General features: G+C 37.0%; 1 protein-coding gene across 4 annotated transcripts; it reads left to right on the top strand.

Annotated features, from left to right (window-relative positions):
- Positions 1-227: 227 nt before the first annotated feature.
- RNASEH1 (ribonuclease H1) lies at positions 228-17995 on the top strand. Of its 4 annotated transcripts, XM_077153087.1 has the most exons (9): positions 228-472; positions 1573-1688; positions 2780-2815; positions 4335-4499; positions 5229-5328; positions 9056-9110; positions 9473-9557; positions 11589-11713; positions 12938-17995. In XM_077153087.1, exons 1-9 carry the CDS (start codon positions 342-344, stop codon positions 13022-13024), a joined length of 900 nt encoding a protein of 299 aa, XP_077009202.1. In that variant the 5' UTR covers positions 228-341; the 3' UTR covers positions 13025-17995. The 4 variants fall into 4 exon arrangements, with proteins under 4 accessions (XP_077009202.1, XP_077009203.1, XP_077009205.1 ...); XM_077153088.1 differs by lacking the exon at positions 2780-2815; XM_077153091.1 differs by lacking the exons at positions 228-472; positions 1573-1688 and having other exon boundaries at positions 2797-2815; positions 4092-4499.
- Positions 17996-18239: the final 244 nt, after the last annotated feature.

The raw sequence follows: 18239 nt of genomic DNA, 5'->3' as shown, positions 1-18239 counted from the left end.
TCCGCCCCGCCCCGGGCTCCGCCCCGCCCCGGGCTCCGCCCCGCCCCGGGCTCCGCCCCGCCCCGGGCTCCGCCCCGCCCCGGGCTCCGCCCCGCCCCGGGCTCCGCCCCGCCCCGGGCTCCGCCCCGCCCCGGGCTCCGCCCCGCCCCGGGCTCCGCCCCGCCCCGGGCTCCGCCCCGCCCCGCCCACATTTAGCCCCGCCCCGTCCCGCCGTCTCGTTAGGCTCCGCCCGCGGCTGACGCCATCTCTGTGCGCCGCTGCCGGCAATCTGGTTGTGTTCTGTTCTTAGGTCGCTCGATTTCGAGGTCGGGACCCAAAATGCTTCTCTACGGGAGTGAGAAATGATCAGGCTTTTCTCTCTGGCTCACAGAGTTGCTTTGGTCGCTGTGAGCTGCAATCGCTGCTCTTGGGGGGGCTTCGCGATGTTTTACGCCGTGAGGAGAGGCCGCAAGACCGGGGTTTTTCTTACGTGGTGAGTAATTCTCTTGCCCTGGCTACTAACCTCTTCCTAGCCTTTCACCTTTCCTCCCTACCGGAATGGCGGGAGATAAGTTTTCAAGGATGATGCTTTCTGAGCTTTGCCTTCCAGGGATGTTACATGATTGGCAGCTTGGGAGACTAAAACTGTATATGGCGTTGGCCCTCTACTTGTAAAGAGATGTAGGGGAGCCCTACTTTCTTACTGACTTCCGGGAAATTGGAGATCTTGAAAGTCGAATTGACGTTAGACGAACAAGTTCACCCGGTAGGAAGCCTCGACTAAGTTTATTTTTTGTTTGGAGTATCAGAAATGTCACAAATAGTTCTAGAGTTGCCTCTGGCCTCTTATTTCTCCGTTACTGTTGCAATTGCGAATTTCCAAAAGCTAGTACATAAGTCAGAAGTACTAATTAGCATTACCCGAAGATTTTTTTTCGTACCAAGTAAGGGAGAACTGCAACCCAGGTGATGCCTAATCTAATCTTCCTTGTGTTTGCAAAAAAAAAAAGGAATTATTAGAAAGTAATATTTGCATTTGAATCCCATAACAACCCTTTGAGTTAGGTGTGACTATTCTCATTTTTCAGGTGTGATTATGGTGGTTAGAAAGTTCACTAGGCTAGTGAGTGACAGGTGCAGGTCTTGAACTCAGATTTTCTGATTCCACACAAGGACTCCTCCCACTGCACATACAAGTCTTATTATTAAAGTGCATGTTTCCCTATGAACATCAGCTATGGGATTGAGGAAGAAGCCTTTCAGAAACTGATCTTTTTGCTGTAATGAAATGAGTTCTAGGTGTTTGCTTTTTTCCCCAAAGCCCCAGAACTTTAACTTGCTTTGAGTTTGAGGAAAGCCTGAAGGTGCTGGTGTACTGTCTGGTTCACACATAGCATGACACAGAATGTAGGGTTGTACATGAAAGACAAAGCTAAATAAGACCTTTCGTCTCCAAGGAACTTACAGCCCTATTAATTTTTTAGATTATTCCCAACTTAAGAGAATAATCTTAATTAAAATTGGGATAAGTAAAAGAGGGAGGAAGGAAGTAACGCTGTGTATTCCATTCCAACGCTGTATATTCCATTCCAGGAGTGAATGTAGAGCACAGGTGGATCGCTTTCCTGCTGCCAGATTTAAGAAGTTTGCCACTGAGGATGATGCTTGGGCCTTTGTCAGGAAGTCTGTGAGCCCTGATGGTTCAGAAGGTAGTGGTTATTTCATATGAGCATAACATTTTAACTTGTTCAGAGCCTTTCTTATTCCAGAGCTCATTTCAGCTATATACCTAACCTCTAGGCAGAGGAAGGAGATGCTATGATTGTTTCCACTTTACAGATCAGGAAACAGGATCAGAAAAGTTAACGATAGTGTTTTGTGTTAGCAATGGTATTAAGACAAGCCAGAACACAGATATCCTGCCTCCATTCAGGACGTAATTCCTCGTCTTTTTAAAAATACTTGTACTTGCTGTTAGATTGAATGGGCTGCAGTTTTAAAGTGATGAGCTTATTTCCTTTCACCACATTTATCTGGCCAGTGGTTCCATTTTTATTTTTGGCAGAGTCACACATAAAATCTGGATTTCTTCTAATTTCATGTAGTACAGAAAATTTGAAGTTTAAGGGTGATTCTGCTTTAAAACCAGAGATTTAAAAATATATATCTTAATATATCTTGAGATAGACTCTTTTTTTTTGAACTTTATTCACAAACTTTTTTACCAAAGCAAATTAAGACCAATCAGAGGATAGAGTCTCCCCCCCCCCCCCATCACATTGAGATGCTTGAACATTGAACAGCTCCTCTTTTGAAACCTTGTAACAATTCTGGACAAAGCAATATTTTGGAGAGGCAGATCACTAGGACTCTACCCCTGAAGTCTTAGTTTCCAAGGCAGGTAAGGACCTCATTTCAAAGTACATCTGTTTTACCCTCCATCTTTCCATCAGCTTTTAAAGGAGGTTCTGATGTGATAGTTATATTTTCTACCCAGATGGAGAAATTAGTTTGCATCAGAAAACAAATTTAAAAGTCTGGCTCTTGTCTTTTTTGGATTCTTAATATTTATTTTTCACAGTTATTTTTTTTCACCAATTAGTAATTTATTTATATCTCATTCCCTCCAGTATAAATATTTTTCTGTTTATTTATTAAGTACTCTAAATTTTTACTTCGGGGCAAGATAGTTCTTTAACTCTGTGAATCTTATTTCAGAGTTTACAGAGCCCTCCTAGTCAAGTGACTTATGTATATAAATTGGGATTTAACTTTTTTTTTTTTTTTTTAACATGGGCAGGCACCGGGAAGCGAACCCGGGTCTCCAGCATGGCAGGTAAGAACTCTGCCACTGAACCACCGTGGCCTGCTCATAGATTTAACAATTTTAGTATTCAGGACCTATACCAAAGCAAAAGTGTAAGCCCTTTATCCAGTTTTTCTCTCTCTTAATATTACATTTATCCTTATTTTGGGATTACTAAGTTATTTGTAGCTATTATAGCTCATATAAGCTATATGATTTAGGGTTAATTACTCAAAAATCACAATTATTTTATGAAATAAAAATGATGTGACTCATGTCTCCCTTTTCTTCGAAGTCTTGTCTGTTCTTTAAAAACTTTCCATTTAACTTTCTCTCATTGTAAATATAACCAATACATATGTTAAGATTCTACAAAATTGTACATGTGAATTGAGTTCTGTAGCATACCAAGAAAATGTTTTCAAGTGAATATAGAGTAATACAAAATATAATAGAGTGAAAAACAAAATATTGCCTGTGTACCTTAGTGTTATCCGAAAGATATGGCTTGAAAAGATAGCCTAGGCTAAAGATTTTGTTTTGTACCTATCAAGTAGATACTCAGTAAATGTTAGTGCCCCATTTCTCCATCCCTGGTTTAGGGTTTTAGAGCTAAGAGTGATGTTGGGTTAAAGTCGTTATCCTGGAGATACACTTAGTTGCTCCTTCTTTATCCCATTCCCACTTCTGTGAAATAGCGATGTCAGAAAAACACATTTCAGATCATCCAGTCCAATGTCTTATTTTACAGAAGCCTAGAGCGTTTAGGTGAATTGACAAAAGTTCAGTTGATAAGAGGTAGAGCTCTAAATTAAAATTGTTGTTTCTTTTTTTTAAAATGGGTCTAATTCATCTTGTTCTTCAGCTGCCATAAAATGTGAGTGAGGTGTTAGTTTCTCCCAGATAACTATGAGATGGTATTTGAGAATCTCTTTGAGGTTACCTGGCTGGGCTGCAAAGAAATAAGACTGCAACCCAATCTCTTCTACCTTCTGGTTTCTATTTTGCTTTCTTAATCTACTCCATTATCTGTTTATTTAAGCTAGACTTCCTCATATCCTCCTAGTCTCCCTAGAGGTTCTCAACTTGGCATCCAAGCAATTCTAGAATTTTGAGGTGGAATTTGCAGGGGAAATGCAGGGAGCTCTGAACCACAGATACCACTAATATCATATATAAAATTTAATACTTGTAATTTTCTGGTTAAAGAGCCCCTCAGATTTCTAAAATGTCAGTGGTCCCTAACAGTTGAAGAACCTTTGGTATCTTTATTACCTCTACCAAAACCAGATTTTGTTTTTAACAGAAGCCTTACTATTGTCTTCACATTGAACTTACCAAGTTTATCATGGAAAATTTAGAATTATTTCACGGGATATCAAAGTTTGAAACTGTGTTCACTATCTTAAGTCATTCTAAGGCCACATACAGTAGGTATATTTTAATCTTAGTTTTAAGAAATATTAAATAACTTACTACATTTCTAGTTTCTTAATATTTTATGTTAATGTTCATTGTTTCTGACTTATGAGTAGACTCTGTCTTTCAGGACAGAAAAATAAACTTGTACCAGAATCACAAGTGAAAGCAAACAGGCGACCGCATGCGTCATTGGATATAGATGAAGAGGAAAATGCAGAACCTTGTGCCAAGCATGTAAAACAAGATACAGAATCAATATCTTTGGTTGGCAAAGACAAATTTTCTTACATGGGTATTTCTTGGATTTTAAGATTTTTAATGTGATAATCATGAAAGTATATCTATACCTAAAATTTTTTCCTACTTTGTTAATTGGGCCAATTTGTATGCACACAAAGAGCTCAGTATCTTAGAATTTAGAAATAACAGTTATAACTCCAGAATATATGATGTGACTGCTATAAGAGCTTACAATCTAGGAACCTTTTCGCTAGGCCTTAACCTAATAACCTATGTTCTCAATTTCAGTTCCTTGAGTTTGTTTATGATACTTTGTCCATGAGTGAGACATGATAGTATTCGTCTTTTTTGTTTCTGATATTTCATTCAGGATACTGTCCTCAAGGTTCGTTCACCTAGTCGCATGTCTCACAACTTCATTCCTTCTTGCAGCTGCTTAGTAGTCTGTTGTGTGTATACACCACAGTTCCCCCTTCCATTCCTCATTGAATGAATTAACAGAACCACCTCTATCCTTTGTAGATCGTGAACACTGCCACCATAAACACCAATGTGCAAATGTCCATTTTGTCCCCACTTAGTCCCTCAGTATACACCGAGCAACAGGGTTGTAGGATCATTCCATACAAGGAATTGATGTTTTCATAGACAGAAATCTTCTCCAGCATTGCAAAATACCCTCTAAGTTTAAAATGGTAATCCAACTTCAGTCAACTTTTGAGGCGAATTTCAGTTTTAGTGGTGTAGATCCAGCAGCACTTACTAAATTTCCCTTTTGCAGGAGAATTTGTAGTTGTTTACACTGATGGCTGCTGCTCCAGTAATGGACGGAGGAGAGCACGAGCAGGAATTGGTGTTTATTGGGGGCCAGGCCATCCGTTGTAAGTAAAATAAATAAAGCTACATTCCAGATTTCACCGAATCATATTTCAAAACTTGTAAAAAGATGAGCTAAGATCTGTGTGATTATTTGGAAGACCTGTTAAATAAACGACATTTGCAGGGGATAGCAGAAAAATATGAGTTTTGATTCATGTTGATAATGAACAGATTTGTTATTCAGAATACTGAAGTACTTAGCATTGCTTTCCTAGCCCTAAAACTTGACAGGTCTCTGTGTCTTACTGGTAAGATTTCAAAATTATGTAACTGCCTCCTTTAAAGAGTTACGTGGTATACTGGGAGATCATTTTGGCAAGGTGCACAGGAGGGCAGGTTACTGGACTTGGAGCCCATTATATCACTAGATTTTAACCATCAATCTTGAAAATATATGAGCCTAGAGGTAATCCTCTTATTTTTTAAAAGGCACAAAATCAGGTTCATATGAAATGCAACCATTCAAATAAACTTAACCCATTGGATATGAAAGCACTGGAACACTAACCGACAGCCCTAAATTAGATGTAAAATAGCCTCCATTTCAGGTTTTGAGCCTTGTTATCCAATATTTACAGGAGCCAACAAACATTGTTAGGCATATTTAATGTGAAGTATAAGTAATAGTGTAACTTATGTTTATATTGAGATTTACAGTTTTTCTTTCAGATTATATCTCATTTTAGCTTCAAACCCTGTAAGAGAGGGCAATCTCAGTTATTCTCATTTTACAGGTAGCAGACTGAGTGTGAGAGAGTTTTAAGTGGCTTGACCAAGATCATACAGCTAATACATTTCAGAGCTAGCACTTAAACCCAAGCTTTTGACTTCCAGTCCACTGTCCCTTCTACCATCCCATCCTGTCATATCTTTTTTTTTTTTTTCTCACATGGGCAGGCACTGGGAAATGAAACTGAGTCTCCAGCATGGCAGGTGAAAATTCTGCTGCTGAGCCACTATCCCACTGCCCTGGTCATGTCTTTTGATAAAATGTTAGTAATGCTACATTTTATCAAAAGTAAATTGGTTGATGTGTAAAGGCTATGTTTTTGTTTTTTTTTATAACTTTTTTGTTGTATAGTATAACATATATACAAAGCAAAGGAAAAAAAGCAGTAGTTTTCAAAGCATTCTTCAACAAGTGGTTACAGGACAGATCCCATAGTTTGTCAGGCCACAATGATCCTCTCATGTTTTTCCTTCTAGCTGCTCTAGAATATAGGAGGCTGGAGGGCTTCAATATTTTTTTATCATCACAATCGACTTTTTTTCCTTCTTTTTTTGGTGAAAAATAACATATATATGCAAAAAAGCTATAAATTTCTATGCACAGCACCACAATTAGTTGTAGAACCTATTTCAGACATTGACATGGGTTACAATTTCACAATTTTCGGTTTTTACTCCTAGTTGCTCTAAAATACTAGAGACTAAAGAGATAATTTAATAATTCAGCATTCATATTTATTTGTTAAATCTTGTCTTCTCTATATAACTCTATCATCTCCTTTGGTCTTTCCACACCTCTCTTAGGGTTGTTTGGACTATGGCAGTTCTAAATTTTTGATATTGGAAGAGTCTGTCACTAATATGGGGTAGGGAGATGGAACTGTCTGGTGTTCTGGAGAGCCTGGACTAGGTTTCAGGACTTACCTGGACCAGGGACCCATCTGGAGGTTGTAGGTTTCTGGAAAGTTACTCTAGTGCCCGGAACGCTTGTGGAATCTTATATATTGCCCTAGGTGTTCTTTAGGATTGGCTGGAATGGTCCTGGTTAGGGCTTGGCAGGTTATGATAGGTAGCAAGGTCTACCTGAAGCTTGCATAAGAGCAACCTCCGGAGTAGCCTCTCGACTATTTGAACTTCCTCTGCCACTGATACTTTATTAATTACACTTCTTTTCCCCTTTATGGTCAGGATGGAATTGTTGATTCCATGGTGCCAGATCTGGATTCATCCCTGGGAGTCCTCTCCCACGTCGCCAGGGAGACTTTCACCCCAGGTTGTCATGTCCCACATAATGGGGAGGGCAATGATTTCACTTGCAGAGTTGCTTAGAGAGACTGAGACCACATCTGGGCAACAACAGAGGTCATCCAGAAGTAACTTCTAAGCATGCCTATGGGGAGTCTAAGCTTCTATGCTACCTACATAAGCTCCACAAGAGTAAGCCTCATGAGTAGAAGAATTTTCTCCTGATCAATCTCAACTTCTTTTCACTATGGAGAATGCAAAAAGCGAGGAGTAGAACTCTACAGAGAATTCAGGGGAAGAATGCATGACTCTCAAATTTGAACCTGTATCCATGGTCTAGAAATGTCCTATGATTTTTATATGGCAGTTTCCCATGTTTTATTATGAGTAGGGGAAGTTTCTTTTTACTTTATGCCAATGAAGGCATAAAAATTAATATGGTAGAAGAAGTGGTAGGGTTGGAAAGTTTGTAGCCATCATTTTATAGACAGGTTTGGGCAAGAAGCCTTAAAAAGTGTTAAAGGCAGAGAGAAAAGTTTGTTGAGGGGCAGGATATTTTCACAGACACAGCAGTAACTCCTCACAAATTGCTCTCTAGTCATCAGGAAAAGGAAATCCAGCAGCCCAGCAAGGAAGATAAAGGGGCTGATATGACCTGAATCTGAGCACTGCCACCTAACTAGGCCATCAGGAAGTACAATTTACTAAACTTTTCTGTGTCTAAATTTCCCTATTTACAAAAAAGACACACAGAGTATCCAAGACTGATGTAAGGATTAAATAAATCAAAGCACAACTGAGGGTCGTGTGATGGTGGCTCTGTGGCAGAATTCTCGCCTGCCATGCCAGAGACCTGGGTTCGATTCCCTGTGCCTGCTCATGCAGGAAAAAAACAACAACTGAATGACATCTCAGTTCTTATATCAATATAATGTGACTAATTTCAATATGCACTTTTGAGGGGTTTTGTGAGGATAAATAATTTATGTGAAATAGTACCATGTATGACACATCACATGTTCTTTAAATGTTATCAGTATTACCTGGCGCATAGGGAATACTCCACAGATGTTGATGTGGTATAAAAAGAGAAAATGTGTGTATATATGTGTAAAGTCTCAAAGTATTAATAAATCATTATAGGTCCACTCATAAAAAACAAAACAAAACAAAAAGAGTAAGCCTCATGATTGAGGGCATGACTTATTGATTTGGATGTCCCTGAAGTTTTGATTTGGATGTCCCTGAAGTTTAACACAGTATCAGGGGATTCCTGATGATAAGGTTTAAATAGTTCCATATTCTTTCTCCCCTCCCTTGGTGGACTTTGACAATACTTTTTGATTATCTGGTTAATATATTCTAGGATGTTTCCAGGCATTATAATAATCTATACAGAATTAAAGAACCTCTTTGTTATTCTGTGCTCCCTGTATTCAGTTGTTCAAATGAGCTATACAGATAGGTTGATTAGACTATGCACTACAGAAAATTTCAGTTCCAGATCGTGATGTGTAAAAGCTATTTTTTTTTTTTACATGGGTAGGCACCGGGAATCGAACCCAGGTCCTTGGGCATGGCAGGCAAGCACTCTTACCTGCTGAGCCACCGTGGCCCGCCCAAAGCTATGTTTTTATATGATGATTTTATATTTCAAATAAATATATACTAACCTATTGAAATACTCTAAGAGTCTTAAGGAATCACATAGAGAATTTATTTTATAATTTTTTTTTTCATGCTGCTTTGAAACAGAAATGTAGGAATTAGACTTCCTGGAAGACAAACAAATCAAAGAGCAGAAATTCATGTAAGTTATCAGATATATTTTTCACTCAAAATTTATTTATCATTCTTTAGCACTGACTATGAATGTTTTAGCCAACTTTATATTGTTTAAGTATAGAAGATATTCAGAGTACAAAAGAAGCTTATTTTGGAGTTTACTATTCTTCATAATAGGAATTTACTAAAAAAAAACTTGAAAAACTTATTTTAAAGATATTTAAACGGGAAAATTGCATATATAGCATTATTTCTCACAGAAAATATGGTCATTATAGCTAGTATAGAAAAAGGTGAAATGTTTAAACTTTAAATTCTTTATGAACATCAACAATGTTGAAAGTTAAAACACTTCCTATAGCATGATTATTGATTTATTTCTTCAAGGCAGCCTGCAAAGCCATTGAACAAGCAAAGACTCAAAATATCAATAAGTTGGTTCTATATACGGATAGTATGTTTACTATAAATGGTAAGTTTTCACATTGTAGTTATTCTAGTGATTTTTTAAAAATTAGTAAATTAAAGGGAAAGAGACATTTCTTTCCCTTTAAGGAGGTATTATAATGGGGCAGGACCCAAATGGTATAAGGGGATAACATTGGGTGGTAAGGTACAGAGGAGAGAGTGGGGATTTTGGAGTCCTGTTTCCACAGTATCAATATTTACTACGTATTTGTTTCTTACATGCTTCGTGCTAGGCCCTTTGCTAGGTGCTGAAGATACAGTAATATGATAGATATGTCTCTGCTGTCATGGTATGTAAGAGTCTAAACATGTATAAGCTACTTAAGATAGTGTACTAGTGCTCCTTAAGGAAGCACAATATTTAGGGCCACAGGGAAGGGATCTTTACAAGGTCAAGGAAGGCTTTCTGGAGAAAGTGGCATCTTCAACTAAGAGCTGAAGGTTGAATAAGTTAGAGAAAAGGGAAAAGGAGAGTATTTCAGGCATGTGGAAAAGGCCAAAGCGTGGCACAGTTAAAGAAGTGAAAAGTTCAGAATGCCGACTTAGAATACCAGTGAGGACAGTTATAAGTGATAAGTCTAAGGAGGTTAAAAAAAGACTAGAGCATTCCAGATCTTTTCTTCATAAAGCAATTTGCTCAACTTCTCAACGCCTCATTTTCCTTATCTCTAAAATGGGGAAATAAAACCTCCCTTCATAGAGTCATTGTGATAATTAAGAGAAATTAACATGATAAAGGGCCTGAACCCTGAGCTGATTGACTTTCCCAACGAATTTTGTGTAGGCAGAGCTAATCCTTTTTCCTTTCTTTACTTTTTAATACTTTTTATTGTGATGTATAACATATACAAAAAGCAATAAATTTCAAAGTATATTGTAAGAAGTACTTATGGAACAGATTTCCATAATTTCAGTTTTTTCCTTCTGGCTGTTCCAAGACATTGGAGACTAAAAGAAATACCAATACAGTGATTCAGCAGTCATACTCATTTGTTAAATCCTGTCTTCTCTGTTATAACTCCTTCTCTTTGATTGTTCACCCAGTCTTTAGGGGTTTTTGAGCTATGCCCATTCTAATTTTTTCATGTTGAAAAGGGGTGTCGATAACATGGGATAGGAGAAAAAACTAGTTTATGTTTTTTGGAGAGACTGGCCCCTCTGGGTTTCAGGACTTATCTGGCCTAGGAACCATGTGGAGGTAGGTTTCTGAAAAGTGATCTTAGTGCATGAAGCTTTTGTAAAATCTCATATAGAGCCCTAGGTCTTCTTTAGGGTTAACTGGAATGGTGTTGGTAGTTAGTTAGCAATATCTAGCTGAAGCTTGCATAAGAGTAGTCTCCTGAATAGCCTTACAATTCTATTTAAACTCTCCTAGCACTGATACATTACTTTGTTACATTTCTTTTTTCGCTTTGGTTGGGATGGCATTGTCTATCCCATGGTTCCAGGGCCAAGCTCATTCCTGGGAGTTATGTCCTACGTTGCCAGGGAGACTTTCACCCCTGAATGTCATATCCCATGTAGGGGAGATGGTAGTGATTTTCCTTGCAGAGTTGGGCTTACAGAGAAAATCCTTTTTTTTTCTTTTTTAATATCTTGGATGTCTCCCATTAATCAGGTGTTCATCTGAACAATTTTGATAGATTTTATCACTTTGTTACAGTCAAATACTAAATGTGAAACAAAGGTGACATACAGAGTAGAATTACTTTTCCTGACATACAGGGGAATCTCTTTCAACCATAGAATTGTTTAATAACTTAACTGACTTGGGTTTGAGACAACTGCATGTCTCCAAATAGAACCTCAGAATGTATAGTATTAGGAAACTAGGAAGGATATCAGCCAGTTCTCTGGAGAATTAAGAGCTGTGTGTATTGCTCTGTAGAACATAGGTTAGAAAATATCCTGGGAGGAAGGGAGGAAAGGAGTGAGGGGGGAGCAAATTTAAGAAAAGATAGTAAATATAAGAATAAAGGCAAAAAAGAAAGTGAAGCTAATTGTGAAATAATTAATCTGTATGTATTTCTTTTAGGTATAACTAATTGGGTTCAAGACTGGAAGAAAAATGGATGGAGAACAAGCACAGGGAAAGAGGTAATCAACAAAGAGGACTTTGTTGAGCTTGAGAGACTTACCCAAGGCATGGATATTCAATGGGTGAGTATTTTTTTTAAACATTTATATTTTTCAGCTGTTATGACCAAATAATCTGAATTAACTAGAGAGATTAAATAGTTTATGTAAATGATTTAATAATTTAAGTTAAAATAAGTTTTCATGAAATTAGTATCATAATGTGTACTAAAACACATTTGTATCTTTAGATGATTATATAATCAATACTGATTTTTTTGTTTGTTTCATAAAATTAGAGAAGTTGTAGGTTTACAGAAAAATCACACAAAAATATAGGGATCCCATAAACTTTATTATCAAGTTCTTGTATTAGTGTGGTTCAGTTGTTAAAATAGATGAAAGAACGTTTCTATAATTGTACTTTCAATTATAGTCTGTAGTTTTGACCAGAAGGCATTAACTATATACAGAATACTCTGGCAGTAAAATTTGAGAGATATTCTGTACTTTCTATATTTTATTAATAATGCCCAGTCCAGTCATACTTCTTTACTATTAAAGTGCTATATAATAGTCAGTATGAAACCAGCCATACTGTTTAGTATGATTAATTTATAATATATTTTGTTAAAGAAAAAGTAATAAAGTAGGGGTGGATGGGTGGTTCAGTAGTAGAATGCTTGCCTTACCTGCAGGAGACCCAGGTTCAATTCCTGGATCATGCACCTCCCCCCAAAAAATAAGCAATACAGTTATATAAAAGGCCTTAGTTGCATGACTCTTTTTTTCCCAAAATGGAAGTATTTTTCTTACAACAGATTATTTTTGTTCAGATTTATTTTTCAAATAGTACAGAGCAAGTTAAGCTGTAACCATTGTCCCACTCCTACCTTTCTATCCTTTCCCAGAACCCCTGATAACCTGGCATTTACCTTTGTCTTTGAGTAACCTAAATGTAAAGGGGTTAAATCAAATAAATGCATAAATAAATAAAAAGAATAAGAGGGGGGTGTGTGTATATTTTATAATACACACGCATATATTACATGCACTTTGCTTGGAAAGCTCTCCAAGTCTCATCGTTAAATAGGGGGAAAAACAATATGAGCATAAAGCCTAATTTCTAGAGAAACAAAACTAAATATTAGTAAATATATGCTGTATATAATTATGCTGGGAAAGAGGGCCTATGAAGGGATCTTCTTCTGTTATGTTCTGTAGTTGAAATTTTTGCAATGAGACTGTAGTCATGTGTTGCTTATGTAAAAATTAATAAAAATAAAATGAGAAAATTTATTTTAACAGATGCATGTTCCTGGTCATTCAGGATTTATAGGCAATGAAGAAGCTGATAGATTAGCAAGAGAAGGAGCTAAGCAATCTGAAGACTGAAAGAAGTAATTTTAATACTTGGGAACAATTAAGTCAGTTGCTGTTTGATGCTTTCACTTAATGGTATGAAAAACAAAACTGTGGATAGAGTAATGCAATAGATGTGGCTGGCACAAGTTTTGAATTAAATCACAAAGAGTATGGCATTCTGTGAAATACAGCTTGATAAAAAGTGGATATGTATGGATATAATAAATTGACCATCCATTGAGATTTGAGGATTATTTGAGTTTTCAGCATTATTCTTATTGAATTTGATACTGTTCTCATTTATTTTATTGCACTCTGCCCCGGAATTATAGGACTTTGACTTTAATTAGTATAAATAAAACAATTGCAGATACAGACAAGAGGTATAAGTGCATCCTAGAAAAGTTCATTTGCCTTCTAGTTTGCAGAATTGAGGGTCATGATTTTAAAGTTTGTTTGTGCCTTTGTGCAAATAAAGAAAAGGCACCCCTTCTGTGAGCAGCCCTGTGCCAGGGCACACAGCTTGGCAGACAGAATGTGAGTTGGATCTTAGCTGCACTTGCCCATGTGGTTCCACTCCTGATTAGGGCAAAACCTGTTTTTAGGTAGCCTTGGGTACTTGACCTTGATATAGGAATATTTACAACTTTTAAAGGCTAAGATGTATAAAAATAAATCTTTAAAAAATTTCTTTGGATGTTTTTGTTAAAAAATACTGTGTAAATTTTTTTTGAATGATAAGATTATTTATTTTAATACTTTTTATTATAAATAAAAACATATAGAAAACTACACAAAAGAAATATAGAGCTTATTGAATTATTACTGTTACGGAGTTCCCATATAACCCCCCCCTTATTAACATTTTGCATTAATGTGGTATCTTTGTTACAGTTGATTAGAAAGTATAATTGTACCATTAACTATAGTACGTAGTTTACATTAGAGTTTGTTCTGTGTGTTGTACAGTCTTATGGTTTGTTTTAATTTTTATTCAAGTAACATATATACAACCTAACATTTCCCCTTGTAATCACATTTAAATATGTAATTCAGTGATGTTAATTACATTTACAATGTTGTGTTACCATCACCACTGTCCATTATTGAATCTTTTCCAACACCCAAACAGAAATTCTGTATCATTTAAGCATTAACTTCCCATTCCCCCCACCTCCACCAGCCTCTGGTTATCTGTATTCTGGTTTCTGACTATGAATTTGATTTTTCTAAATATTTCATCAGTGATATGATACAATATTTGCCCATTTGTGTCAGGTTTGTTTTCACTCAATATGATGTCTTCATCACCCATGATGTCACATGTATCAGAACTTAATTCTTGTAACGACTGAATAATATTCCATTGTATGGAAATTCCACATTGTGCTTATCCATTCACCTGTTAAGAACACTTGGGGCTTCCATCTTTTGGCAATTGAACATTCATATGTCAGTATCTGTTCCAGATCTTGCTTTCAGTTCTTTGGGGTATATACCTAGACATAGGATTGCCAATTCTATACTTTCTGAGGAAACACTAAACTTTTTTCTAGGTGGCTGCTCCATTTTACATTCCCACAACAGTGAAGGAGTGTTCCTGTTTCTCCATATCCTCTCCAACACTTATTTTCCATTTTTTTAATAATAGCCATTCTAGTGGGTGTGAAATGGTGTCTCATTTTAATTTGCATTCCCCTAATGGCTAGTGACGTTGAGCATATTTTCAAGTGCTTTTAAGCCATTTGTATATTTCTTTTTTGAGAAATGTCTATTCATGACGTTTGCCCATTTTTTAATTAAGTGGGTTGTCTTTCTGTTGTTGAGTTGAAGGATATTTTTATATATTCTGGATATAAAGCCCTTATTGGATATGTGATTTCCAAGTATTTTCTCCCATTGTCTTGGTTGTCTTTTTACATTTTTTATAAAGTCCTTATGTGCACAAAAATTTTTAATTTTGATATAGTCCCATTTCTCTATTTTTTTCTTTGTTGCTCCTGCTTTTGGAGTAAAGTCTTAAGAAACTGTTGTCTAACCCAACATCCTGAAGATACTTCCCTGTATTTTGGTTCTTATATTTAACTCCTTGATCCGTGTTGAGTTAATTTTTGTATGTGATGTGAGGTAGGGTTCATCTTCATTTGTTCATACATGGATATCCAGTTTTCCCATCTATATTTGTTGAAGAGACTATTCTTTCCCAGTTGAGTGGATTTGGTATCCTTGTCAAAGTCAGTTCACTATAGACATGAGGGTTTATTTCTTAACTTTCAGTTCAGTTCCATTGGTCTACATGTGCATCTTTGTGCCAGTACTATATTGTTTTGATTCCTGTAGCTTTGGAATAAGTTTTTTTTTTTATTTTTTAAAATATTTTTATTGAAAAATCTTCACACACATACAGTCTATCCATAGTGTACAGTCAGTGGCTCACAATATCATCACATTGTGTATTTATCACCATGACCATTTTGTATTTATCACATTGTGTATTTATCACCATGATCATTTTTAGAACATTTACATCACTCCAGAAAAAGAAAACAAAACAAAAACATGCATCTCATACCCTATACCTCTCTTTCTCATTGACCACTAGTATTGCAATCTCCCCAATTTCATTTACCCCTTATCTGCACCCCCATTATTTATTTTTTATCCTGATTTTTTTTTTTTTTACTCATCTGTTCATACCCTGGATAAAAGGAGCATTAGACACAAAGTTTTCACAATCACATGTTCGCATCATAAAAGCTATGTAGTATATAATCGTCTTCAAGAATCAAGACTACTGAAACACAGTTAAACAGTTTCAGGTACTTCCCTCTAGCCACTCTAATACACCATAAACTAAAAAGGGTTATCTGTGTAATGCATAAGAATAACCTCCAGGATAACATCTCGACTGTTTAAAATCTCTGAGCTGCTGGAACTTTATTTTGTCTCATTATTCTCTTACCCCTTTTGATGAAGAAGCATTTCTCGATCCCATGAGTCAGGGTCCCAGCTCATCCCAGAAGACTTGCCCCACATTGATAGGGAGATTTACACCCCTGAGAGTCATGTCCCACATAGGAGGGGAGGGCAGTGAGTTTACGTGTGAAGTTGGCTTAAAGAGAGAGACCACATCTGAGCAACAAAAGAGGTTTTTGGTGGTGACTCTTAGGCCTAAATATAAGTAGGCTTAGGTTCTCTCTCAAAGGTTAATACCCACAATTGGGTGTGTCACATCTCCATGGAGATGATCTAATCAAAAGATTCCAAACTTTGTTATTGAATAGGGATTAAAAGAAACTATTGCTCCCACAGGATTGGATCAGGATTAAATGATGGCTTTTCTAGAGTACATAATCCTTTCAAACCAGCATATAGGAGAATCCCAAGATCCAGGGCTTGGCCTATTGATTTGGTTATCCCCGCTGCTTGTGAGAATATCAGAAATTCTTCATATGGAGAAGTTGAGTATTTCCCCTTTTCTCCCCACTCCCACAAGAGGACTTTGCAAATACTTCTTTATTCACTGTCCATTTCATTCTGGGATTTATTGGGGCATCACACTAACCTGGACAAACCAACAAAATCTTACACCCTATTCATGATTCCGTGTATTTATGGTGTTCAATTAAACTGACCATACATGTTAAATTAGGAAATGCTCTACCCAAAATGTAAATTTTGCACCAAATAAACATCTCTCCCTTTAGTCCCACACAGAAGTTGAAGTTTGAAAATTTGGGACAATATCATCCTTTACCCAGTCTTCTGATATCCTTAGTCCTATCCAGATCAGCTTCATTTGTATGTCTACTTGATGTCTGATCACTTTTTCAACAGCCCATGGCTTTTAAAATCTGCCTTCTATCCAAACCAGTAGTCAACTTTGCCAGGTTATCTGGCATTTTAAAACAAGGGTTGCCTTCCTTCCAATTTGCAAAGACACATTCCTCATTTTTGTTTAAAGCCTCATTGAAGGTATCTTTAGAGTCCACATTTCTACCAACAGTCTCTTTAAGGCATTCTAGGCCTTCTCTATCAAGTATATCACAGTTCTTCCAGAATCTTCCCTTTATCCATTTTAAAAGCTGTTCCAACATAGTTGGTATTTGCAAACTGCATGTGTTAGTTTGCAAGCTGCCACAATGCGATGTACCAGAACAGGAACAGCTTTTGAAAAAGGGAATTTAAAGTTTGCAAGTTTACAGTTCTAAGGTCATGAAAATATCCAAATTAAGGCACCAGTAAGAGGTTACCTTCACTCAGAAAAGGCTGACGAAGTTTGGGGTTTCTCTCTCAGCTAGAAGGGCACATGGTGACATCTGCTAGCTTTTTCTCCTGGCTTCTTGTTTCATGAAGCTCCCCCAGGGGCGTTTTCCTTCTTCATCTCCGAAGGTCTCTGGCTGCATGGGCTCTCTTGATTCTGGTGTCTCTAAAGCTTTTTCCAAAATGGTTCCCTCTTAAAGGGCTCCAGTAAGCAACCCCACCTTGAATGAGTGGAGAAACATCTCCTTTGAAACCATCTAATCAAAAGTTACCACCCACAATTGGATGGGTCATATTTCCATGGAAACAATAAAAAATACTCCACCCAGCAATACTGAATGAGGATTGAAGGGACATGGCTTTTCTGGGGTACATAATAGCTTCAAACTGACACACCCCAGGAACCCATTTCTCTGGTACCAAAATCTGTTTTTGTTTGTTAAAACTGCCAGAATGCAATATACCAGAAATGAAATGGTTTTTAAAAGGAGAATTTATTAAGTTGTAAGTTCACAGTTGGAAGAGATATAAAAATATCCAAACTAAGGCATCCAGAGAAAGATAATCTTGCTTTAAGAAAGGCCAATGGGCCTGAAACACCTCTGTCAGCTGGGAAGGCATGTGGCTGGTATGTGCTGGGGTCTTTGGCTTCTCATTTCAAACAGCTTTCCTGAGGGCATTTTCTTTCTTCATCTTCAAAGGTTTCTGGCTGTGTGGGCTCTGAAGCTTTTTCCAAAATGGTTCCCTCTTTTTTTTTTTTTTAAACTTTTTTATTGTATAGTATAACATATATACAAAGCAAAGAAATAAAAAAGCAATAGTTTTCAAAGCACTCTTCAAAAAGTGGTTACAGAGTAGATCTCAGAGTTTGTCGTGGGCTACCATACAATCCTTGCATATTTTTCCTTATAGCTGCTCCAAAATATAGGAGGCTAGAGGGCTTAAATACTTTCTTTTTTTATCATCGCAATTGACTTTTTTC

The sequence above is a fragment of the Tamandua tetradactyla genome, chromosome 3 (genome assembly GCF_023851605.1).
Source record: "Tamandua tetradactyla isolate mTamTet1 chromosome 3, mTamTet1.pri, whole genome shotgun sequence".
Classification (NCBI taxonomy): Eukaryota; Metazoa; Chordata; class Mammalia; order Pilosa; family Myrmecophagidae; genus Tamandua; species Tamandua tetradactyla.
The sequence above is the reverse complement of the archived record's forward strand: the minus strand, read 5'-3'. Positions and strand labels throughout refer to the sequence as shown.